Source organism: Bubalus kerabau, chromosome 1 (assembly GCF_029407905.1).
Source record: "Bubalus kerabau isolate K-KA32 ecotype Philippines breed swamp buffalo chromosome 1, PCC_UOA_SB_1v2, whole genome shotgun sequence".
Lineage (NCBI taxonomy): Eukaryota > Metazoa > Chordata > Mammalia > Artiodactyla > Bovidae > Bubalus > Bubalus kerabau.
In genome coordinates, this window is record NC_073624.1 from 199263918 (window position 1) to 199290658 (window position 26741).

General features: G+C 42.3%; 1 protein-coding gene across 13 annotated transcripts in view; it reads right to left on the reverse strand.

Moving 5' to 3' along the window:
• The window catches only part of PRDM6 (PR/SET domain 6), a 177194-nt gene that overhangs the window by 68899 nt on the left and 81554 nt on the right, over positions 1 to 26741 (reverse strand). For 10 of the 13 annotated variants that reach the window (XR_008703252.1, XR_008703254.1, XM_055549556.1 and 7 more), the window contains 2 exons: positions 17163 to 17505; positions 8088 to 8264 (listed from right to left, as the gene is read on the reverse strand). Coding sequence is in view for 11 of the 13 variants with exons in the window: in XM_055549556.1 (XP_055405531.1) it covers positions 8088 to 8264; positions 17163 to 17505 (520 nt within the window). In the remaining 2 variants the exon portion in view is untranslated. Of the gene's footprint in view, positions 1 to 142; positions 1099 to 1211; positions 1361 to 3414; positions 5290 to 8087; positions 8265 to 17162; positions 17506 to 26741 lie in introns of those variants that run through there. The other 3 variants (XM_055549522.1, XM_055549532.1, XM_055549541.1) reach the window with 3 other exon arrangements.

Here is a 26741-nt window from a genome sequence, read left to right on the forward strand (position 1 = left end):
AAGATGCCTAGAATGGTCTTGACGGTGGGGCTTGGCGTGACTTTTGCCACATATTCAATGCTTTCATAGACACAACAAAAAAAGTACTGGAAGCTTAATATCTTATATTCAGCCTCTCACTGAAGTACTTTATTTTCGTGGGTTTGTTTGTTTTTTTTTTTAACGCTAAAATGTTACTGAAAACATGAAAACAAAATTTTCTCAACTAGCTGCTTTGGAACAATAATATACTGTATTATGAAGCTCCATACATTTTAAATGTTTCTGAAATCCTGACAGGACACGGTAAGTCCCCATTTTTCTTTTCCACTTGAATTTTAAATTTTAAACCATCTTCTTCCTCTTTCAGGCTCTTCTGCATCAAGACCAGCTGCTGGATAGAAGGAGCCATGAGAAAAGTGCATGAGAAGTAAGCGTGGAAAACACAGACATGGAGCGCCTGTGGGGCTGAAGATGGCCCGGACTCAGCAAAGGCTCCAGCAACTGCATCCGTAGTCCCCGCTGGGCGGCCCGAGGCAGAGGCCAGGCCAAACTGCAACAGCAGGAAGAAGGGTTGTACAATGGGTCCCCTTGAATTCATGCTACTAAAAAAGGTGCAATGAGAAACAAGTCCCTGTGCATTCTCAGTCACAACTGTGGGCAGAAGAGCCCATTCGATTCCTCCCTTTGGTATTAAATAACAGTTTTTTAAAAAAAGCTTTTTAGAAACAAAGCAAATACACGGTGGGCCTGGAAATGTAAGCCATCCCAGGTTGGTTGTCCACTGAAATGAGTCTCATCCCTAGTCATAAATAAATAATCTCTCTCCTGGTCTGACTTCCACGCCAGGATCAATATCTCTTAACATCTTACTTATTTTATTACTGCTTTTGGTTTTCTGGGACTGATTGAAAGTTGCTTCGAGGAAATCTTTGGTTTTGCTTAAGTGTCCGTGACATTTAATCATGACTTTCCTTGCAGTTTAATTCCAAGCAGTCAATCAGTTAATCCACTTCGATTGATTCTGGGCTCTCGGTTATTGGCTTGCACTCATTGGGCATCCGCTGGTGTCGGCTCAGCTGGGTGGCCTGCGTGAAGCTCCTCTCACACCTCTCACACCTGGAGGAGGCAAGAGAGAAAATTGAGACCAGGGAGCGGGGCCCGCAGGGTGATGGGCTTCCTCTCATCCTGCCTAATCAGAACAGACACTCCAAAGTGGCTTCAGATTTTACCGGCTCAAGAGGTTTAATTGGTGGCTCCTTCCAAGGCCCGGACGCCCGTGATGGGACAAAGCCCGGCTGATGCAGAACAGAGGGATCTGTCAATAGGCAGGGGGAAGGTGATTTCTCCAGAGGGCCCTGTCCTGCTGCAGCTCTGATCACTGTCAGTTCAAATAGATAAAGAACAAAAAGAGATTTTTAGGAGTGAGCCATCAAAGCAGCAGCTTGTCTGCAGTTTTCTGCTCCGTAACCCCAAAGAGAAATGGATGACAAATAGAATTTCACCTGCTGCTAATTTGAAATCGGGAATTCTACTCCCCTCAGCACAGTGGCCAGAGAGCCATCAGCCCTGAATCTGGAAACTGGAGGAAGCAATGCATTAGTCTGTGGTGAGTGTGGGAGGTGGGTATGAGTGGCCGCTTTTGTGCAAAAGCTAGAGTATTGCACCTCAACCAAAGTTAGGGTTAAAAAATGTTTGCAGAGGGATAGGGAAAAACTCAATCAATGTTTGTGTGTTTCAAGTTCACCTCTCTACCAGACACAGCAGAAAGAATGTACATGTGGGCCATACTTAAGAGTCAGTGTGTCCATTAATAACCACCAAGAATATCTCGTCTCCTTAACTTAAAAAATAAAATAGCTAATCTAGAGACCTTGGGCCTAACCCATCTTCCATGCAACACATACCAACTCGCTTGATGGCTACACAATCTTCAAAACACACACACACACACACACACACACATCCAACGGTGTCCTCTGGTTTTTCTATGGGGTGGTGGTTCCTGGCTGGTTATCGATGATTGTGTGTGTATACACATGCGTGCACACACACGCTGCAGAAGCCAGCTCTGCAGATAGTGGCTTCCCTGTCACTCAGGCTGCTTGTCTGGGCTACCTGGAGCACTGGTCAAGCACCCACTAGGGCACAGCAGCCACCTTAGCTCTCCCCCTAATGTCCTCCCCTCAAACTTTTGAAGGAAAAGATACTGGGGAGAGCTGCAGACACGTGTCTTCTTTTAAATGAGGCAATCCTGGTCACTGGTGGGGCTGAGGGAAAGCCCTCAGCAGAAAGTCCGCACTGCATCACATGTGCTGTGAGCCCCATTATCCAGTCGGAGGGTCTCTCATTTTCCTTTTGAGTAAAGTACACAAAGTGCTTTGCTAGGAAGACAATTACCTATAAAAATAAAGCACCTCTATCCATATTAGGGAGTCCCACCTATTTTTTTTTTAACATCGGGAGGCTGGAGCTTGACCATCACACTTGGATTTTTCAGGGCTCCCGTGCCAGCTGGATGTGTCAGGATGAGGAAGTTGTGTTTCTTTGATTGTCTTTCAGGGAATATTCTTAGCAGCCTGTTCCACTGTTAAAAACTGCACTGTGATCTTGACAAATGTATAATGTCAGCTTTAATGTATCAGACCTATCAGCTCAATGAAAATAACTCAGAAGTATTGATCAGCTAATGATTTTTGGTGTATTCATTAACGTCCATGGGCAGCTTATCCCCTCTCCAGAGCTCCTGAAGTGCTGATGACATGCCAGCGAGCTGCTGATTGTTTATTAGAAAACTGATTAGTTACTGGATTGGTGTGTCAAAATATACTACCTTGCACTGCCCGATAAACTTTCAAATTATTATATTCCTTCTTTTTAAAACTTTTTAAGCTTTAGAATCAATTTCAAAGAGAGCAGAAGAGTTTGAACAATTGTAAGGAATGACCAGTCACGTAGGTTGTGCTTTTGTACCTCTGATCTCGTGTATCAGGATATAAACAGTTCAGAAGTGGGAAGTGCAGTGCTTTGTATATGGCAAGGGTGCATGTCTATATATAAGCATCAGATAGTACAAGCTGGGTTGACACTTTTCTCATGTGTTTGCCTGAATGCCTCCCAGATATTTACACTCATGGAACCATTTGTTGTTGTCATAGTCGGGAGATTTACTAAATCTATAGGGCTCCTGAGATCATCACTGAAAAATCTTCTCTAGGGCCATCTGCTCACCAAGTGTGAGTGAAAACGTACGCAGATGTGTGGACAGTTACCTTAACTTAGATCCTTTACCTAGGAATTTCCCCTTCTGGAGAAAAGTGGGCTACCAGAATGAATACTTATGTGTGTTAGTAATTATAAGAATACCATTTATATAATTAAGGAAGTAAAAAAAGCTTGATAGAAAACCATTTTTTAATAAAGGAAGAGCCTTGGTTTTATGTTCATCGTCTTTAATTTTAGAAACAAATCTCTTCACAAATCATTTTCAGAGACACTAAGAACTCATCAGGACAGACAGACAGCTCTGGCAGGTCAGAGCTGGACTTCAGCTGGCCTGGGAGTGAACTAATCCTGAATTACAGTCCCAGACAAGTGCCTGGGCACGGGACCCTCCAAGCTTGGATTTCATGCTACTTAGCAGAAAAAAAGAGAAGGAAAGACATGGGTAATGATCCAGGAGGAAAAGACCTGCTCGGGCACAGGGTCTTTCTCACAGTGCTGATGTCACAACCTGGAAGCAAACGTCGCAGGAACAACGAAGGGAAAGTTGTCCAAATATTTCAGCAAAGAGCAAGTCCCCAGCTTTGTACCAATGTGGGCATCTTCTATAATTACACTTGAGTTCCTTTTAGATTTGAGATCGTTCTTTACTTAACATGATAGTTGACTGGCTTATAGGTTCAGAGGGAGCTTAACAATTGTCACCTGAAACTGACGGAAGTGTAAAATGATGTCAAGTTCTGTCACACAGAAAACATGCAGGAAGCTTTCTTTCTGGTCCTCGATGGCCTGTCACCAAATACTTCCTGAATTAAATCAGACTGCTTCGTACTTATGATGCAATGCACATTCATTGCATATTATGCATATTTACTGATGTGCTTTTTTGATTTGCTTTGATTTTGACTAGATCTTGTTAAAATATGAGATGCTTTTTGGAATATCCTTTGATTATTTTCTATACTAAGTCAAATTGTCTTAAGGCAAAAACGTAGTGACGAGCATTTTCCCTGCTTCTAATGATGAGGAGGAAAAGAAACTATGAAAACTCCTGGTCTTCCCAGGCCCAGAAGCCAGGCATCAAGCAGCTCACATGGATTCCAGGCAGAGCAGCCTCCCTGAAATCTTGAGAGTTCATGTTTAATAACAGAGAAGGAGAAGGAGATCTTATTGTAAAGAGTAAGTTGGAGACTGACAACTTCCTTCCTTCCCTCCTCTTTTTGATAAAGCGCTTGGCAATTACTGTGAGATGAAATGAAGTCTTATCTTCGTCCCTTGTTCTCCACAACTTCCAGTCTCACAGTACAAACTGAAAGTACATGATCCTTTGAAATGTGCTTTTCCTATGATCTCCTTCACCTTACACATTCAGAGTCCACAGCCCAGGTTAGCCGTTGACAAGCTCAAGGTCTACCTAGAGCATGGGGGGAGCGGGGAGAGGGGAGTTTTTCAGTGGGATTTCAGCCAATCACACCATGAGACAAAGCCTGGAATGAAACTCTCTTCTCAATACCAGATCTTCTCCAGGCTGCTTGTATGGCACCAATCTTGATTTGCCTTGAAAAACCACTTTTCAGCGGAAGATTTTAGAAGTTATAAAGGGCTTTCCCCTGCTGGGGCCTGGCCCCCCAAGAATCCTGCAAAGGCCTCCCAGGCCCTGGGGTGTGACAGTTTGGGGACTGAATCCTTTGCGGCATCTATTTGGAAGCTGCCCAAAGTGTATAGTTTAGGGTTGTGCTTCTTTACAAGATTCTTTTCCTTCTTTGCAAAATTGTTTAAGTCAATACCCATTAGTTGAAGTAGTAAAATTAACTGTTGTGGCAAAACCCATTTTATTGACTAATCTGCAACAAACTTTTTTTTTTTTTGAATGTTTGTTTTATAGGCTTGTAAAAGGATATCTTCAAAATATTTACAAATGTCCATGGGATGGATATCCATGAGCTATGGTTGGAAGATTCCCAAAATTCCCCTGGGATAGTTCAATCCTGAACGATCCGGTTGTATACACTGAAGGATTTAGCTTTCCATTTCCTAGAAGACGTTTATATCTTGCACTCAAAAAGTAAGTGTTCACTCAGGTCTCCCCTGGCAACATATATTTGAAAAATTTTTAAAAACCCCGCAGCATGTGGCTATCTTAATACAAGAAGAAGCAGAAGGAACTAAACCGTGCACAAAGAATCTAATCCAACCAACTCTGGTGTTCCTTTGTTTTTCCAGATGAAATTAGGTTATGGTCCCTAAAAATACTTTGAGAAAGGAAAAACATACAAATACTAAAGTCCTGGAACTACTAATCTGATGAATTAAAAGTAAGTTAAAATGGCACCTTTATCGGAAACATGACAAAAACGGGATGTTAGAGGAAAAAAATTGAGTGGAGTCAACGAGGTTACACTTAAGTAACACCTTAACATTAACAGAAATCTATTTCCCATTCTGACCCTGAAACCTCTTCAATTAATTACTAAAATCTATTTACACAGCAACAAGATAAAAATCAATCTGATGCCTGGCACTGTGTCTGTCTGGCTACCTTCCCTGTTATAAGGGGCCAGGAGGATCGTTGGCCCTCTTGCATCTCTGCTTTTGAAGAGCTCTCCTGCTCATAGGCGCAGGGAGTGTGCCCTTGTCATCTCCCACATCCAGAGCAGTGGTGAAGCCAGAGATTGTGAACCCCCTGAGGACCTGGGGCAATGACAAAGCCCACTGTGCAGGACACAGACACCTGCCCTAGGGAACTCCAGGGCTGTGCTAACTCACAGTGGACTAGAAAGAAAGGGGCTGCTCAGGGCTATAGCAGCCCCAGAGAACACGCCTGCCTGGTGTGGTGCAGGCTGGATTTTTAGACCTCATCCAGTCCCCTCACCAGATGTCTTATGCAACAAACAAGCTCCACCCACAAACACAGACAAAAATGAAAACTTGCAATTATTAATTAATGTCATAAATTAAACCACAATGGAAAATAGTTAAGAATAATGAATAAAGGTTACTAATTTGTGAGGAAGTGGGTGAAGATGAGTGTTTATGACCTTTCCCTCAGCTGCGGACACTGAGGCATGCAGGATGCAGACCAGCAGGACTCTGCCACTGTGAGCCAAGCCCCGCCTGGCTGAGCACCATGGCAACTGCGTGTTCCACCCAGCAGGTCCGGAGGGAAAAGCATAGGGACTGACACTCTGCAGAGACTCCTTGGCTGAGACCAGCAAGGGGATTCGCCTCCTGCTGCCTGAATTATTTCCTTTCTTACTTGATCTTATCCTATAGAAGCAAGGAGATCAAACCAGTCAATCCTAAAGGAAATCAACCCTGAATATTCACTGGAGCACTGATGCTGAAGCCCCAATACTTTCACCATCTGATGCAAAGAGCTGACTCACTGGAAAAGACCCTGATGCTGGGAAAGACTGAAGGCAAGAGGAGAAGGGGATGACAGAGGATGACAGAGGATGAGATGGTTGGATAGCATCACTGATTCAATGAACATGAGTTTGAGGAAACTCCGGGAGATAGTGAAAGACAGGGAAGCGTGGCTTTCTGCAGTCCATGGGGTCACAAAGAGTCAGACACAACTAAGTGACTGAACTGAACTGAACAGAAGGTAAACAGACTGTATATCCATGCCCTTTTCATGCTCCTTCTTAATCAAGTACAGTCATCATGGCAAATGAGCAAAGAGAGATATAAGAGGGCTGAACAAAGAAGAGCCTATCACACAGACAGTAAAACCTGTTCTGAGATGACCAATTGTTCACACAAGCTGGTTCACACTCCCAAGCCTTTCCATATCCCACATGGGCTTCCAGAAAGCCTTCTTCCCTTGTATGTCTGGAAAACTCCTACTCAGCATTCAAAACATACCTTAAACCTCATCTCCTCCAGACAGCATTGATTACTCCACTTCCGTGCTACCCGAAACACTGTATACACACGCCTTACTGTTTTTCAATTTTACGCCTTCCACCTATGTGGTAATACTTGCTTATTAATTGGGCTTCCCCCAAAACCATGAGGTCTTCAAAGATTAGGGGGCTGAGTCTCATTCACCTTTTTATCTCTTATGCCTAGCAGTGTGCCTAGCACAAAAGAAGGTGCTCAATAAATATTTGCTGCATGAATGAACACACACATACATGAAGGATGAGTGACAGAATGAAAAGGCCGTCTTACAGGATTCAAACGTCCGCTGTTTTCATGACTGTGCTGTATCTAGAAACATCGTTTCTTGCTCAGGTGCCCTTGCCTTGGCCAAAGCCCTTGTCTACCTCTTTCCACATTCCTTGAATCCTCAAGAACTCAAACATGTCCTGTGTTTGGTTTTGTTTTTCTTTCTTTCATTACCATGGTAAGTCTGAAATCCAAAGGGGCACATTGAGAAGCTACCAGTTGGCTGCTGTAACAGATTCAAACCTCCTTACACATAAAAGAGGAGGAAATCATTCATCAGAAGTTTAAAGAGTTCAAATTTCCCAAGAGACAATTATTCAGCTGTTCTCAACTGTGGCCACCTTGCAGATGGCCACAGATGGCACTCTGCGAGGCTCCCAGTTCAAATTCCAGAGGCACAGACCCTGAGAAACTAGAAAGAATCTCTAAATTACTCATTCCTACCTCATTATTTTACTTATGAGAAAACAGATCACAAAGAATGACTCATGTTCAAGGCTGCACAGCTCAAGCCAGGCTCAGTATATAAATATTCTGAATTCATTTTCCCAGCATCAGCTACTACACAAGCAGGTAATTCTGCAGTCTGGACGCTGACTTTGTACCCAGCCTTCTCCAGCAGCTGGCTGAGGTGGGCACTGCTGCCCACCTTGTCTGCCGGCTCTCAGGAAAGGCGAGGAGAAAGGAAGGAGGCAGCACGAGCCACTACTTACTTGAAGGGCTTTTCTCCAGTGTGGGTTCGGATGTGGTTGTTGAGAGTGGTGGCCCCAGCAAAGGCACGACCACAGTAGCCGCATTTGAAAGGCCGGTCACTGGAGTGAGTGACCACGTGGTTCCTCAGTTCTGAAGGCTGGGAAAAGGACTGGGAGCAGTGGCCGCATTGGTAAGGTCTGCAACAAATGAAGACACTACCTGGTCATTATATTCTACATTAGTCAGTAGAAGTTAGCATCACGAGGCTAGGGCCAAAAGGTTTTGGTAACATTCAGTTTTTGTAACAAAGCATAGAGCTGGGGCCACTGGGTTCTCATTACTATACTTGTTGCCATAGGAACAAAATTCACAAAGCTGATGAGACACATTCAGTACCCCCACAAATATTCCTTTCCAATATTAACCGCACCATTTCCACAACTTCTATTTCCTACTTTGATCCCCACCCCCAGGCAAATATGGGAGCTTTGAGAGTACAGACTTGATGAAGGAAAATGGTATAAGAGAAAATATGTAATTGTCTCTCATAATTCTGTGGCACTTTAACTTTACAAAGTGCGTTAAAATCAATTATCTGGTTTAATCTTTACAATAATCCTCAGGGAAAGCAGTTATTATTATCTCTGTAAGTTCAGAAAATGGAGGATAAACTGTCCTCAAAGGAAATAAGCTCTTGATGCCAAGGTCACTCAAGAGTGACTGGACTTTATTCTAAGTCCCAGGCAAACAGGCAGGCAAGTTGGCAAGCTGCATGTGTGTTTTAAAAGATACTAGGTGGTCCTGGGCTCTGTCTACAGCACATCCCCAACTTGTGGCTATCTGGTAGCACACAGATCAACACGGTCATGCACTAAGATTTGCTTCTTTGAAAAAGACATCCTGACTTCAATTTACTCTCTCTCCACCCACAACCCTGACTTATATTTATCCACTGGGTCTTTTTCTGAAACTTCAGCTCCCCAGTTTAATCTGGTAGCAAGCAATGATTTATAGCAGCCCAGAAATGACAGGATATCACTATGTTTGCAGGAGGAAGACTGGGATGCAAAAGCAAATGGAAGGAAGTTGTGACAAATACCTGATAATTAGCAAGATTATCGGAGCACGTTCTTTTCAGCTCCTGAGAAGGAAATCAATTTTTGGTTTTCATAAAATAGATTAAAATTCTGTCTTCTCTACAGAAGTTCTTCTGCTTACTTAAGCAGAATCTGGTGAGTGATATAAAACCTGGGGAGTTTTCCCTATTCGAGGCTATTTCATATCATTCCTTGACAGGGCTCTAATTTGTTTATCAAAATTTTTGTTAAGAAAATTAATAATCTGTCATGAGTGATATCAAGAGAGCTCAGGAAGCCCTGGCTTGTGGCACACACATTTCTGGCTGTGTTTAGAAAGCCAGTGACTAAAACAGACTTAATTGCTCTACCTTTAGCAAATTCATACGTTCCAATGACTGGAAACCAAAATGTAGGGCCAGGAGACAACGGTGACTGAGCATGTACAACAATTCAATTAAGTGCAAAATAAAGTGTACCCTCTCATTTGTCAAGTGAAGTGCTTAATTGTGGCTACTTGCCTCACTGAACACAAATACTATTATTTTACCAGGCTTCAGCACACTGAGCACTGATTGTAGAATTTTTTAGCTTGATTAATAGTCCAGGATTGGTCAATAACTCAATACTATACAATTTTAATTACTTACATTTAGAAATCTATCTGCTTTCAAACAAGTTTCCAAGAAATATATAAGAGTCCTTGGTAAGGAGTTTATCAAACTTGACAAATTGCACATGCATTTTATTACAATGATAAAATAAAGCTTTGATGTCATTAAAATTATATGTAGATGAGAATGTCCTTTTGCCAAATCTATTCTTTGTAGTAACCATTAACCTTAGAGGGGTCCTCCAGAAATCATTCTCTCGGGGTGAATTTCTTTAATGTTACTGAAGATCATAAACAAAATAATGTATTAATATATGCTATATCCACTGACAATTGATTTTTCTAATAGTGAAGGACCATTAACATTTATTAGCCTCTGGTTATCTATTTTTAATAGCTATCACAATAAAAAATAAGCCACTAAATAAAACCAATTAATCTTTTCTTCTTTTTTTCTAATTCTGCTGTCAAAAGTTGGAGTGATTTATCTCCTGTAGTCAGAAGTCATTCCAGCCTTCTTATACTAATAATCAAGGTGGCAAAGATTTACACACCAAAGAGAAGAAATGACCACAGAGGGGTTTATGCTGAATTCTTATATCAAGGTAACAACAATGAAAGGCAAACTGGATTCCAAAACATCACCTTGGCCAGTACTAGCCTGAGAGAGGTTTGCTAGGTATCCCGTGACCTATGGCACAGCTTTTAAAACTCTGCACAATTCAGCTGAATGAATGGAATGGCCTCAAATGAGGGAAATGGAGATGAGTCCTGCTTCAGCTTCTGAACCTAATCAGCTGTGGGACTTGACAAGTCGCCCAACTTCCCTGTCCCTCATCGCTCTGGTAAGCAGGATGGACTGAACTAGTTGCCCTCTCGCATCCCATCCTGTTCTGTTCCTGCTTTTAGATAATCAACAAACATGTGCCACCTAAGGATCTGGCCAAGACACAGCCTCATGGGAGACAGCATCAACCATGTGACCTCCACCCTCCACTGTCCAGCCAGTGCCCTGTAGCCAGGCTTCCACAGTTTTGTCTCTAATCCTGCTAATTAAAATATGGACTATTTAAACTAACTTGGTAAACCATTGAGACTTCCAAGCAACAAGAAAATCTAGAACTGAAATACAGGAACAAACTTTAGCTGATCTCAAAAACAAAGTGATATCCCTTTAATTCTGATACCCTGAAGAGTAAGATTTTAGACCATATTGTCATATTCACCTTTGCAGATACTTATTTTATGTAGACTTTAGTACCAAAATGTGTACTCTATTTGCCATTATAACAACAGATTCTCTCTCTCAGCCTAGAAATATATGGAAAGTGAGCCCTCAGGAAATACAGACAAGGTCCTTCTTTATCTGGATTTTCAATATTTCTCAAGAATGAATAAAAGGAAATGATCAAAAAGTAAATTTAACATTGATTGCATCCCAGTGTTGACCTAAGCACACAAGAATATATTTAAGACAGAATGAAATCTTCATGCCCAAGAGCAGCACTTAGAAAACATCATGGCTACTACAGAATCTCAGATGTCACAACTTGTTTGGAAACAATTGACCTCAAGATTTAAGACTCTGTAGGTATGTTTTTATTAGCACACCCTGACTCCTCACCTCTCAGTTTACATCTAAACGGCTTTGAGGGCACAGAATCACTTGCCATTTTCAGCTTTTTATTCTGATGACGAACATTCCCATTAACTTTTCAAGGTCTGGTTGTATAGGGGCAGTATAGGGATGGAAGAGTGGGAGATGCAAACTCTTGGGTGTAAGATAGGCTTAAGGATGTCTTGCACAAGGGGAATACATTCAATATTGTGTTGTAACTATAAATGGAAAGTAACCTTTAAAAATTGTACATTTTTAAAAAAGACTCATAGAATAGAGGGTAGGGTTTGAAAAGTTCTACAAATTATAAAAGAATTTTTTAAAAGTGAAAAAAATGAAACTATCAACAACAACAAAAAAGTAAGTCTTAATTTATTAAACTCTTGGATACGATCAATTTCAGTCCCAAAGTCTGCATCCCTTGAAGCAGAAGCAGAACAGGAAGACTGGCATTGTCATGTGCCATGTTCAGCTTCACTCTTTGTAGGATCGCAGGTCACCGGGCAACTAAATAGACTCTCCTTTCTAAAGCACTTTGATTCTCTCCAAGTTATCATACACATATATCATTTTATTATTCTCCAAACAAATGCAATGAGCACTCCTCACAAAGCAATCACATCTAGTAACCAGAAAAAGCTTTTGGCTGTTTGGTTTTTTCTAAACACTACTTGAGATACCTAGCAGTGCTGTCCCATGATGGAAATGTTGTGTATCTACACTATTCAATAGGGGAACCACTAGACACGCACAGCCCCTGAACACCGGAAATGTGGCTAGGGTGACTAAGAAACTAAAATATTATTTTCTTTAATTTGGATTAATTTAAATAACCTTGTGTGTCTTGTTCCAACACAGAAATATCAAGTTTCAAGAAAAAGTAGGAGGTGCTCCGTCCTCAACAATGAAATATCTAAAAAAACAGACAAAGCCTGGGTCGATTTAGTTAGCATATATCAATGCTGGTAAATTTCTAAGCAGAAAGAAAGCAGCAGGATGGTTTTCTGCATCCCCTGGCATTCTCTGCAACTGGTGGCTCCTCTGCCAAAGATGACGAGTAAAATGTGCAATTCATTTACCCTGCGTCTGTAATTGGTTTGGTGTACACACAGGAAAAGGATGAAACGTTTAACAAAATTAAGTGTGGTTTGGTTTAAAATATTATTAATCCTTCCTTGATTTTTCTTTCATGGCATGAAAGCCTCCAGGACAAAAGCTGTTCAGTTGGGCCCACGTTCCCTCCTTGCTCCCCGTCAGTCAAGCCCTAGAGCCCATCCCCAGAGACTTCAAATGGGGCGCCATTTAGGTCACTGCAGGCTGTATTGAGTGAGAAAAGAACTAAGCTCTATGTAAGGAGGAAAAGATTTCAGGAGACTGGCAGAAGTACAGAGCCAAGACACTCGGAGAACATGGAAAGCTAGAGAGAAGATAACCTTCACACGTAGGGGAGGGGGAAACAATGGAACAGAAACACCGATGCATTCCAAAGCAACTATTATGGTGATGGATTATCTTCAGGTTCCTCCCATCACACAGCTCTTTCTAGAGTTATCTTCCCCTCTGGTACTTCCACATACAATTATATAAACAAGGACGCTCAAAACACAAATGTGAGTGGCTGATATTTGTGAGTGTGTCAAATGTGAGTGTGTCCACGAGTGTAAAGGCAAGCTTTCCCCATGTGGCACAATCAAGAAGGAAAGGAAAATGATGCAAAGTAAAGATAAGCACTGTAAAGACATTCTGCAGAGAATAAAATAGAACATATTCATCAGAAAATAACCCACTGTGATTGAAGGCTTTGCTTACTCCTTTCTGGAGCCCCATAACCACCGCCACTACCCTCAGTGGGACCTTGGAGAGTCTCTGCAGCAAAAAACAGAAGGGAAAGGGATTTCTAATTCCTGGTTCAAGCACAAGTCTGTCAAGCTGCCCTTGTCTGGATGATAAGCTTATGTGCCTGTGTGTACACTTAGTCGCTCTGTCATGTCTGACTCTTTGTGACCCCATGGACTATAGCTCGCCAGGTTCCTCTGTCCATGGAATTTCCCAAGCAAGAATACTGGAGTGGGTTGCTATTCCCTTCTCCAGGAGATCTTCCCAACCCAGGGATGGCATCACATGCATTGTTAGGCAGATTCTTTACCACTGCACCACCTGGAATAAACTTAAGCTAAACCATAAATGTTTTTTGAAATCCCTAAATAATATCTAGGTTGATCTAGATTCCTATAGCTTCCTCCCTTTGAATTTACTCATGAAAGAAAAAGTCAGTAGCTTGAGAAAAGGGAAGAAGAAATTTGGAGCCGGGGGGGTGGGGTGGGGGGAGATATGTTTAATATTAGGACATCCCTGGTGGCTCAGATGGTAAAGTGTCTGCCTACAATGTGGGAGACCCGGGTTCGATCCCTGGGTTGGGAAGATCCCCTGGAGAAGGAAATGGCAACCCACTCCAGTACTCTTGCCTGGAGAATCCCATGGATGGAGGAGCCTGGTGGGCTATAGTCCATGGGGTCACAGAGTCAGACGTGACATTAACACAACAAAATTAAGAAATAACAATCCTGTGGCTTCTGGACCCTATTATGGGTATATTTTTATCTTTAATGCTAACTGCTACTTTGCCAGGTCAAATGAATTTTCCTTTTGTGTTCAATGTAAATAATATGGTAGTGAAAATCGGTAAGGCTGCCAATCCTGGGTATCCTCGGATCTCTTTCCTTTGTATCAAGGCATAGACTTACTGATGGTCCCTCACATGAAAAAGCTTACAAATAAAGACACACACAGTCTCTTTGATGAAAGTTCAAATGTCTTGGGTTTCATGGCCAAATATTCAGTCTGTTGAGTGAAAAATCTTTTGGACCTAAGATTCGGGGGACTGTTTCAAAACTTGGACACGTCTGAAACTAAACTCTAGCTTGTTTACTTTTTGACTTTGTCTTCTGAGTCTCCCTTTCTTGCCTCTAGTTGTAGCAAGATTTTCCTATCAAAATAAAAGCATTTGCGTTTTTCAAATAGAAGGGAAATGGTTTCTGACTGGCATGTTTTAAGTTTTTTCACTGTGTAGGGCTGAATGGGCACAAACTGCCAAGGACTAAATGTCAGTTAATTTATGGAGTCAATCACTAAAGAAAATACGTCTATTCAGCAGTTCAAAGTCTCCACATGGATAATAAAGAATCTAAATCTCATAACTATGCACAAAGTGATGCTCCCCTTTAGTTCTATATATTTCTCCTCTTCGGAAATTCACTCATGTGGTTAAGAATTATGGAGAGAACATCTTCTACCCCCAAATGTGCTGGTACAGGAAAGCCTGTGAGAGTGTGGAACACCAACCATACAGCTCTTCCAAGCCTATATCCTAAAAGCACATTATGTATCTCAGTGAAACTAGTGGGTCAAGGAGACTGAGCATCTCTATTTCCCTTACCTCCACTAACCAACTCAAATGTGATGGAATAATTCAAGCATCTCCCTGTTATTAATAAGATACACTGTATTTTATTACTCTGCCTATAAAAGGACTACTTCATTGAAGTCATAATTCTTACTTTTAACTTATTCATGAATGATGGTGACCACCTCTCAAGTCTTCACCAACAAAGTACAGGGAAAGGAGAAGGAGATGAGGTGATCTACCTGCATATCAAGTACATTACTTCACCCCATCTGGGAGGGCCTGGCCAAACCACGCCTGGACATCTGCATCAAACAAGCCCAGCGGGGTCTCACACAGGACAGGAGTCTCAAGCCACCTGGATTTTTGCCAGTAACTCTAGATTAGCTTGGAATCAGCAATAACCTAACAGTCTCTCGTGGAAGCGTATTTTGTACACTTTGTAAGTTTTCTAATTTGTCAGGCACTTGTCTGACAGATTACATAGATGCTTTACAAATTCTAACACTATTATTTGACAGAACAGACTTCACAGGAACTTAAACCAGAATACACACACGGTCTTCGAAGCGAAACTGAGGTCAGACAAAACAGTCTGTTTTGCTATCTTTTTATTTACCATGATATATTTCATTGTTTCATATGACATTCAGCATGAAGTCGTCATATTCAAAGCTAAGCTTTCAGTTCCTCCATCCAGAAATTTTCAACTATCATTTCATCATACCTGTGTATTCAGTTGTGATGATCACAATGAATCTCTGAGGATACACCTAAACTCATGCACACCTAAAGTCCCTCAATTTAAAAGACAAGTTTATAATAACAAATTGTAATGCACTTCTTATATTAAAAAAAAAAACCAACCAAAATGCTTTGCAAACTTTGAACAGATATATCTTGAGGCTATCTGTATACTTGCAAGGAAAGCAAATTAAAAAAAAAAAAATCCTTCTGGAATAAGAAAAACATTTCCAAAACTTTCGTGTTCCCTTAAAGCCAACACTACAAAGATATGCAGAAGTCTGTTGGTATTTTCACCAGGAGGCTCTCCTATTGAAGCTAAAAGATGATACAGACACAGCTGCCTTAATGGACTTAATATGAATGTTTCAACATCAATCAGTTACGGCAATGCTTTGATGCCAAGCAAGTGGTTTCTAGCATGGCACAAAAGAAAACATATACACACATAAAAATGCACGTGTTTCCTAAAAATGGATCATTATCTGAAATAAAAAGATAAAAAAGATAAATTAAATGGAAATAAAATAAATTTAAAAAATAAAAAAGATCTGCCCCCTCTCCAACATCCTCCCTGCCTGCTTGGGTTCTAGCACACTGCTGTATCCTGCAGAGCTAAGGAGGGGACAGTTGGGTGCATATATCTTAGGGCAAGGAGTGCTGAGTGGCTTAAGGTTAATCAGTGGCTAAATTAAGAAAATTAATTCAGGAGTCCTGCTTTGGAGTCTTCTATTCTACTTCCAAAATTTACTTTCTGCCTTTATATTAAAAAGTTTTTTAGATAGTTAGCATTTAATCAAATTTTCATAGGATGTGAAGGAGAGATAAAACACTGTCCTTTCTTACTGAATTAATTTGATTTTTGTCTTTTGCGCTCCCAGCTATCAAGACTGTCGAATAAACCCGTTTTGATTCATAAATAATAGTTCCATTATGTCTACTGTGCCACTCATCAAAGTACCTGAAATTTTAATTCACTTGTTCAGCTAAATTTCATCTTCAGTTCATGGCCATAAAATTCTTTATTGACAAACTTTCAAACCAACTTTGACTCCGAGGTATCTAGTCAACATTTTTCTTCTGTGTGGATATTAGTTTATTGAATAAGTGGCATCTGTTTTCCTCCACATCACTAGCAGAGTAGGTATTTCCTTTTGACAGCTTTGCAGGATTTATGGGTTTGCATGCTCTGAAGAAAAATAGTACTAAGCAAAAAATTCCAATTCATTACCTCTTAGTACTTAATTAAGTTCATACCCACAGCACACTGGAGGTGAACCCTGAGACGACTGTGACAGCAGCGGAGCGGGCAGCTATATTATCTTTGGAAGACAGAGAGGATTCTAATTATCCTGACCTCATTTTTCCACCTATGATATTCATAAGCTTGCACCTTCTATTTTGCCTCCCTTTAGACCCAGGCAGAGCTCTTTGAAAAGTGACAGAAGATTCCTTTCTGCAGCCCCCGTTCATGCAGCCCTTCTACACAATAAAGCCAAAGAAGCGCCTCACATGACTCTCAACTTTCCAGACCTCTGATTGCAGGATTTTCCCCCAGGTGCGGCTGGAGGAGGCGACAGGAAGGCAAGCAGTGAGTCTCACAAGCACGCACACCCTGGGAGCGACGAGAGGTGGGGTTACCTGTCAGGGTTCTGTGTGCACACGTGCATCTGTAGCAGGATCCGCTGCGTAAAAGTCTTAAAGCACTGCCCACATTTCCAGAGGTGCCAGTCACTGAACTCCGAGTGGAGCTGGCTGGTGGAGGTGGGGCTCGCCAGGACGCGCTGGTTCTTCACGCTGATTTGATTAAATCCAGATTCCAGGGGCCCTGACTTATCCAGGAGGGAGAAGTTCCTGCCGCATGGAGTCTGGGGGAAGACGACAGAGCGCTGCTGGGGAGCCTGGGAGAGTTTGCTGCTCTTGTTGAAGGGCTGCAGGGCGTCCTGTCTGCACATGGCTTCCATGACTGTCGAGGGGACATTTACTGGGAGAACAGCAAAAGTTTGAGATCAGTTTTATTTGCCCTTCAAATAAGCAAAGCACAGGCTTCTAAAAAATTCCTAGAAGTCATAATAACAAACAACATCTAAAAAAATTCCTGTAAGTCTGTATTTTAAAAACTGGCTTTTCTGGTCTCAGAATACATGTAAGAGCAGACAGTTTGATTTGAGGGGGAAAGCACAATTATCCAAAATGAACTCATTCAATGTCTATTTATTAAGCAATAATTATCTGCTCAAGATTTTCATAGATGGTCTTTGCCCTCACAGAGTTACTTATGACCTGAGATAAAAGACTCCATAATGAGGCTCCACACTGCAGCCCAGATGTGGAGAGCGTTGAGATGGGAGGCACAGCAGGGGACAGGGAGAGGAAGGAGGGCTCCCCGAGAAGGGGACTTTGAGCAGAGAAGGGAGATTCAGGCCCTCTGGATTTCAGGCCTTCCGCTCGATCCTGTCAGCACAAAACAGGTTTTCAAGGAAAACTGGCTGAAGGATGAAGGCAACCCTATGAAAGATGCCTGGAGACAGAAGTCTGGCACGCTGGTGGGATGGCGGGGAATCAGGCCAACAGAGCACAGCATGGGTTTTCGGCACTGTGGGAATAAAAGGGCGGCAGGGGGCAGACCTCAGTGGGCCTTTAACGTCCAAATAAATAAATAAACAAAAGACCTTGGGCCTAAGAAACAGATACTGACTGTTTTTGAGCATAGGAACAGCAAGAAAAAAGAAAGAATTAGTGTTCAGGGAGGGCCCGAGAGAGGCACAATGCACAGACAGGGTGCAGTGGGTAAGGTAAAGTGGGAGGCAACAGAATAGCAGTCATGGAGCTTGAAACTCAGGCTTTCGAATCACAAAGAGCTATGTTCAGATCCTAACTCTGCCTTTTATTAGTTTGGTCACCTAAGGCAAGTTACACAATCTCTATGTCTCTGTTTCCTCATCTGTAAAATGAGGGCAGTGGAATAATAATCTTAACAGTAATAGCAGCATGGCTTAGTGATTCAGATGGCCAGGATTTAAACTCCACTATCTACAGCTGTCCCTTGGTATCCAGAGGGGTTTGGTTCCAGAACCCTTGCAGATTCCCAAATCTGCTGATGCACAAGTCCCTCATATAAAATGGCACAGTATTCGCATATAATCTACTCACACCCTGCTGGATACTTTAAGTCATCTCTAGATTAGTTATAACACTTAATACCATTTAAGTGCTATGTAAATAGTTGCCAACATACAGCAAATTCAAGTTTTGCTTTTTGGCACTTTCTAGAATTTTTCTTCCCATATGTTTCATCTGTGGTTGGTTGAATCTGCAGATGGAACCCACGGATACAGAGGGCTAACTGTATTACTTTTGACTGTGGGCAAGTATAGAACATCTAAATCCACAATTTAGTCCTTGGTAAAATGTAAAACGGTCATCAGAAGGACTGAATGAGATACTGCGAGAACTCTTCATTGGGCTGATGCTGAAGCTGCAGCTCCAATACTTTGGGCCCCTGAAGTGAAGGGCTGACTCACTAGAGAAGACCCTGTGATGCTGAGAAAGACTGAGGGCAGGAGGAAAAGGGGGCAATAGAGGATGAGATGGTTGGATGACATCATCAACTCAATGGACAGGAGTTTGAGCAAATTCCGGGAGATGAAGAAGGACACAGAAGCCTAGCATGCTGCAGTCCATGGGTCGCAAAGAGTCGGACATGACTGAGTGACTGAACAGCAACAACAAGGACGCTTTACCTCTGAGTGTTGTAATAATCACATGTATAAGGTGAATTCAACAAAGGAACAGCTTATCTTGCAGGGCTCTGGATTGGCCCATGCAGTTGGCCTGGCCCGTCCTGTCTTAGGAAGGAGAAATATCAACTTAAAAAAGAGACTCACAGACCAAGGAAGAGTTTGTCTAGTTGACAGTTCTTTACCCTGAATGCGTAATAGACTCACAGGGGAGATTTTTTTAAAAATACCAGAATCTCTTGGTAGGGCCTGGGCATCTGCATTTTTAAAAGTTCCCCCCAAGTACTTCTAATATATAGAGATGAGAACAACTGATCGAGTTCTACCCTCTCTTATAACCAAAAAAAGAAAAAAAGGAAAAAAAAAAAGCTGAAGGTCTAATAATTTGTTCACGGTCTAATAACTGCCCATGGTCACACATTTGGTTAAGGACACAGCTAAGCTGGAAGTTTTAGCTCTCTGATTTCCAGGGTGATTTTTTTTTTCCTGACCACACTCCAATTCTGTGTCTACTCAATAGCTGTGTTGCAAAAATAAAAAGGACATTTCACAGCTAGTACAGAGTTTTTTTGTGTGTGTATACAAACCCATAAATAAACATAAAAGTTATAAATGCACCTATAAACACATGCATATACATATTTATGTCTATATTGCATGTATAAAATTTGTGTATAATTTCAACTTCTGGGGCAAAAGTGTATCACCAATATGAAATGTGTGCACACATTTTAGACTTTCAAAAAAACCTTTGATTGCACAGAGGCTGTGACTTCTAAACTACATACTGAAAGATAAAGAGAAATGTTTTATGTTTTGGCTCTTTCTTAAAAAACAAAACACCAGTACTGTCAAGAGATTAAGGTAAAACTCCTCTTACTTAGCCCATTTATAACTAATCCGGAAGAGATAAAGCAAAGGGAAACCCGCAGGTCTTCAGGCAACACAGAGCTCTGGTGGGTTGGGAAGGCCAGACTAGCAGGAAGGAAGGCAGGGTGGGGAGACTGTGGAATGAAGATGTCATCAACATGCAAGAGAGCAGGAAAGCCAGCCAGAAGCTCACTGCTGGAAAGAGGAATATGATGTCTCTGGGGGAAATCATACAAATGATACTCTGCGTATAGATTATAAAGGCTGACTTCTCACTTAAGCTCTTGGAAAGTAACTCAATAAACTCATTTTCAAAAATTGTTAAGGTCACATCACCTTTCTATTAAAGAAAAGAATGTGTGGACCAATAGATTTTTCTAAGTTTAATAACCAAAATAAAAATAGTAATAAAGAAAAGTTTATATTAGGTTTTAGGATGATTTGGGATAAATAGGGATCTAAGTTAATGATAATAAGAGCATTGAGGTAATAGGAGTTGGGATGCTTATCCCCTGTCTTATTTACTCCTACAGGGTCCTCAAAACAAACATGTTTTCAAGATATACCAGCAATGCTTATACTCTATATTCTGCTTTTGGCCTCACCTTTTCTTGTACTTGTGAATAAATTCAATCTTACTGAATGAAATGAGCATATAATTTAGAGAGAGAAAAAAGTAAAGCTAGGAATGGATAATTTTCACAAAACAACTGTATTTGCTCTCGAAGTTGTTCTGCAGAGTGCCTGCACATGCCCACAGACCCTAGAGGTCTAGATACCCTTAAAGGTCTAGAACTTTAAGCAGGACTTAAGGACACAGAGGATCATTCTTTCTGAATACCACTTTGATGGGCCCAATAAACAAAAGTATTAATGAAAAACACGGAATTATAAGAGGACAAGAAATGAATCAGAAAAGACTATGCTATCCCAAGCCAAGACAGTCCAGACAACTGAAAATGCCCAGAGACAACTAAGGAAATTCCTCCAAAGGATAAAGGGGTTTCTCCATGAAGACATGGTAAGCAAAGAAGACTTTGTCTTCAATCTGTAAGACAAAGATTGAGGGGGAGAGGGCAAACTCTGGAAGCTCTAAAGGATATACTCAACAAAGAACGTGAACTCACCAAATCCTGCAAAATTAAAATTCTGAGAGAGAGCAATACAGGATCTGTATAACAAAGTCCTATTTTACACCCTCAGTCATTCATTCAGCCCATGAGTGCTTACAGAGCATTGGTGACAAGCCAGACACTGCAAGTGCTGCAGATATAGAGGAACAGGACAGTAATAGCCCGACTCTCAGACCATTTAAACTCTCATGAGAGAGACAGATATACAAACGTCTTCACAATTATTTACTTGGTTTCATCAAATTTAAAGTTCCATGAATTGCAAGCTGCACCATTAATTTTAAGTCACTGTGCATTGTAAGACCAGGTTCAGAAAGATTAAAATGCAAAAAAATATGCAAATCTTAGAATTGACAATATACAGTCTCTACAAGTATAACTGCTGTGACAGAGAAGAAAAGGAGTCAGGAAAACATCTATCAGGGCTGGCTAAACTTGGGGTGGGAAAGATAGCTTCCTTGAGACAGTGACCTTGAATGTGAAATAAGTTAGTACAACAGAGGACGGTGGGATCTGTAGCAAACCAAATAGGGCATGGCCAGTCTGATGATGCTTGAATTAGAATTTTACAAAACACTAAGTGAGCCATACAAAACATTTCTGAAGACTATATGTAGTCCATGGGCTATCATTTTAAAGAGCTGGGGATTGATTATAAGAGTAATGGCAATCCAAAAAAGGGGTTGAAGCTAGGGTGTAAGGTGATTGGACTTATACTTTAAATGTATCATCACCCTATATCATTAAATGAAAAAGTGAGATGCAGTACAAAAAATCTAATAGTAGTAGTGTTAGTTGCTCAGTCATGTCCGACTCTTTGAGACCTTATAGTCTTTAGCCCTCCAGGCTCCTCTGTCCATGGGATTCTCCAGGCAAGAATACTGGAGGGGGTTGCCATTCCCTTCTCCAGGGGATCTTCCCGACCCAGGGGTTGAGCCCAGGTCTCCTGCATTGCAGGCAGATTCTTTACCATCTGAGCCACCAGGAACAGAGAGGCAGAGAAAAAGAGGGAGAATGTGCACAAATGAGAGAATGGGCAAAAAAATACATCTGGAAGGACACCTTAGAATGTGTCAACTCACTGCCTCCGGAAGAAGAATTACATGTCCATATTATCTTCTGAATTCTGATCAACAGAACCAAAAGTTAGTTAAAAACTAACTTTTAACCAAATAAGTGATTAAACTGAAACAACAAAATCAATGAGACTTCACTTTGGCTGCTGTGATACTAAAAAGAAAAATGCAGAGGTCCAGGCCAAAGCTGTCTGTGAGGCTGATTGGGAGGTGGCAGCAGAAATGGAAAGAAAAGCATTTAAGAATATATAATCAACAGGGATTTATGAATGACTAGACAGATGGGCTGAGAAAGAACAAGGTGTCAAGGTTTCTAGAAAGAACAGCTGAGTGATGGGAGTGAGGTACTGAATTGGGAGAGAGACAGCTTGGGGGACAAAGTAGGATGGTTTCAGTTCAATATGTTGAGTTCGAGACATCTGTGAGACAGGCAAGTGCAGGTGGGAATTCAACAGGTGGACAGGAGCCTGGGTCTCCAGTGAGAGGTCTGAGCTGGCAATATAAATCTGGTAGCACCTGTCTGAATTCGGGTCCCCTGGGAAATAGTCTGAAATGGAGATCTGCATTTTGTGTACAAGAGGTTTACTGCAGAACGAGGAGAGAGGATGGTGTCAAGAGCAATTAAAAGCACTTAACTAAGCACTTAATTAACCTTTCGAGTCATCTGGCTTTGGAATAAGGGGAGCAGTCCTTAATACCCACCCACACTGACCAGTCCCTGGACACAGGCCACGTGGGGAGGGAACATGACCAAGGATAAAGTGGCTCTGTAGGCCGAAGACAATTCAGCTCTCAGCCCTCTACACCCTCAGAAAGTGGAGGGATGTGGGCCTCAATCCTAAAGCAAGGCTCGCAAGGTGCCAAGGACTGAGGCATCCAAGAGGTCAAATCTCTCATAACAGCGGGCTCCTCTGTGTCTTTTGCCGCTTCCTTCATTGAAGGTGTTTTTCAGTGGCCACTGCCTTCTGTTGGAGTCCTGAGCAGATACCTCTGGGGTGGAACTCTTCTCTGCTTGTTCTAGGACCCTCCATGTTCCTCCAGTTCTGGGCCAAGTTTTATATCAGCTTCTTGGCTTAGGGTTTCCACAATTGGCAGGTAATGCAAAACCCAACTCCATACACTCCCATAGCTGGGGCCGGTTTTGGAATGCGACATACTGCTTTCATCAATGGCCCCAAATGGAGAGTTCCTTGGACTACTGGCCTGAGGGTAGCACTTTCTAGTCCCCATTCAGGAACAAACAGTGATTTCTGGTTCTAGGATTTATGGGAGGGGTCCAATCTCAGCTGCCCACTGTGCACGAGGGCCTGGAACTGGACTTGTCCCAACTGCATTAACACCGAGCCTACCGGCCTGGTGGCTCAGAGAGTAGAGAATCTGCCTGCAATGCAAGAGACCTAGGTTTGATCCCTGGGTTGGGAAGATCCCCTAGAGAATGGAATGGCTACCAACTCCAGTTTTCTTGCCTGGGAGAATTCCATGGACAGAGGAGCCTGGAGGGCTACAGTCCATGGGGTCGCAAAGAGTCAGCCAGAACTGACTGACTATCACTGACACCACCGAGGCCAGCTCCCTGCTATGGCCATGTCACAAGGCACCCGTATTAGGTTCTATAGTGTAGTTTTTGCTTACGTGCCTTCTCCTACACTGAGCCCTTCGAGGACAGGGTCTGAGGTTTTGTTCCCCATCACGATGCTCCCCATAGGGTCTTGCAGACAGATGTTCTTGTTGGACTGAACTATACCATCATCTCCTCAATGCTCACAGACAGAAGGCTTGATGGAGCCTTCTCTACCCAGGGCCTAGTTCCACACTGATGGTGGGATGGTGGGGCCAGGGCACCATGCAGAGGTGCCCGTCTTTATTTTCTGCTCTTTAAAATCAAAACGAAAAGGCAGGCCTCTCTCAGACACAGTTTAGTCCAGTGTAACAACCTCTGTGTTGCCATCAAGTTTCACATTCCACCACCTCAGCCTCATATGCCAAGACAGAAAAAGCAGCAGGAAGACTTGTTTAACATTTATTCCCAGGTTTTTTTTTTTAATTTCCTCTGAAATGAATATGAATACACTATGGTCTTTACACTCTGCAGGAGCTAATCCCCCACTGGAAGCCTTGGGGAACCTCATTCCTCCTTGCGGATACAATCTGTCGACACAGGCGTTCCTTCAGGCTCTTCTGAAAGGCCCACAGTGGACGCAGCCGTGCTCTCTTTGCAGCTCTATTACATTTAGAACTACGGGTTTTTTTCTTTTCTCTTTCTTAAAGAAAATAACATAGGAATTGCTTCCAGAGCCCAAATGCCTGTGTGAAACGCTGCCCTCTCTTTGAGGCAAGGCGGCTTTCAATGGCTTGTCCGGGCAGGGAGCGTGTCCCACTGCTTCGTGGCCGCTGCCAGAGGGGCCAGTGCCTGAAGCCTGAACCCACCCCACACGCTCAGTAGGAAATGTGTACTTTCACCGTTGAAAGAACCATGGGAAGAAAGTGGTATTTTTATAAATGAAAGTGCTTAATAAGTATTATTCACTAAGCAAAATCATATTTTCCTTGAATGTCTTGGATCATGTAACAATTTCATTAACCAAGAAAAAAAATCTGGCTGAACTTTGTATCCATCACTTCTAATAATGGCAGTAAAATTCTCAGTATGTATCCAGTGAGCATGTATTGTTTACTGTGTGCACAGCACTAGGAGGCGGCTCTGTGGAGGCATTTTGTCAAATAAGTCTTTGATCTCAAGAAGCTTCTTTATAAGGTACCTAATTTATTTTGTGGCTAGCTTGGTAGAATAAAAATTGTCTTCAAATTGCTAATCCTGGTGAGATGATTTAAATTACTCAGGGCTGTGAAAGGCTATCTGTTAAATTATCTGTCCATGCCCTTTCACACATTTGCTCTTTTAAATCACACCGAATATTTTCTTGGTACAGAAAAAAGAGCCCTCATTATAAAGCCTCCCTAGGTACCTCTGTGAATCATATGGAATGAGAATCCATCTTCCAGTTAGAGTCAAAGCTGTATATCTACCCCCACGCCATCTTATGAAGCTTTCTGCTGGTTTCTTTGGTGGCCAATCCCATGATAGATATATGACTTTGAGACAGGAACTGAAATAAAATTCCTATAATACCCTTAGGGGGATGGGGGATTGTCACTGTTGAACATTTTAGTCAATGACTTAATTCTCTTTCAACTTCCCTCCACCCTTACATAGAGCTCTGAACTCAACCCAAAAGAGCTACATAGTTTGTCTACTGAATCCATAATACTTCAAAGTGCTCAAGTTTTGAGAATTTCCTTCCAAGGATTTCAGGTGCTAAATGATGCATAACACGTGCCCTGGTAGAGTTTGTTGAATACTCTAATCAGCAACCTCAAGAATGCTTCACAAAGGCTGAACTACGGGAGAAAGAAGGTCTGAGAAGCCACGCCCCTGGGGTTGCCACCAAGCGCGTTTTGGATGGCACTAGCATACCACCTGGAGACCAGCTGGTACACTCCCAGATACCACAGTCAGGTGGCTGTGAGTGGCATATAAAACCCAAATCGCCCAGCCCAGGCCCTAAATCCCTCTCATCCTTGTAACAGCATCACAAGGTAGAAGCAATGTTGCAGACGTGAGACTTCCACCCCAGAGATCCACGTCAAAGGGAAGAAAAGCATTCCCTGAGCAGTCACTTCACGCTTCCCATGTCTGACTCGTAATCCAGTTAAGTGGCCATTCCATCCATCCAGCTCTTCAGACCAAAGCCCTGGAGTTATCCTTGACTCCTTTCTCTTACTCGGCATCCAACATGTCAGCAAATGCTGTTGACTTTACCTTCAAAATGTATCCAGAATCCAAGCGCTTCTCACCACCTCCACCACTTTTACCCTGGTCCAAACCACCATCACTCCTCCTCCCTGGATTCCAGCAAGAGCCTCTAGCTGGATCCTGCTCCATCCTCACCCTCACTGTCAGATCTCCACTAAGTGGCCAGAGTAAACCTGTAACAACTTCAGTCAGATCATATCACTCTTCTGCTTGAAACTCTACAATACTGCATTTGTCCAATGCAAACAGAGTAAAATCCAGAGTCTTGACAGTGACCTTCTGGACTTTATAAGATTCTTGTCCCCAGATCTAAGTTGACTCCCCCCAACCCACTCTCTCCAACTGACATACCTATGCTAACCATTGTGATGCCCTTCCTACAGGCCAGTAGCATCTCCATCTTGAGCCTTTATGCTTGGAGTCCAGCTGCCTGCAACACTCTGCTCCCAAAGAACATGTGGCTTGTTCTTTCACTTCCTTAAGTCTTTGCCCAAAGGCCACCTTCCTCGTAGGGCCCACATTGGTCATCTCTAAACCCGCAACTCCCAATTCCTAGCACTCCTCGCCCCTTCTCTGCTTTGTTATCT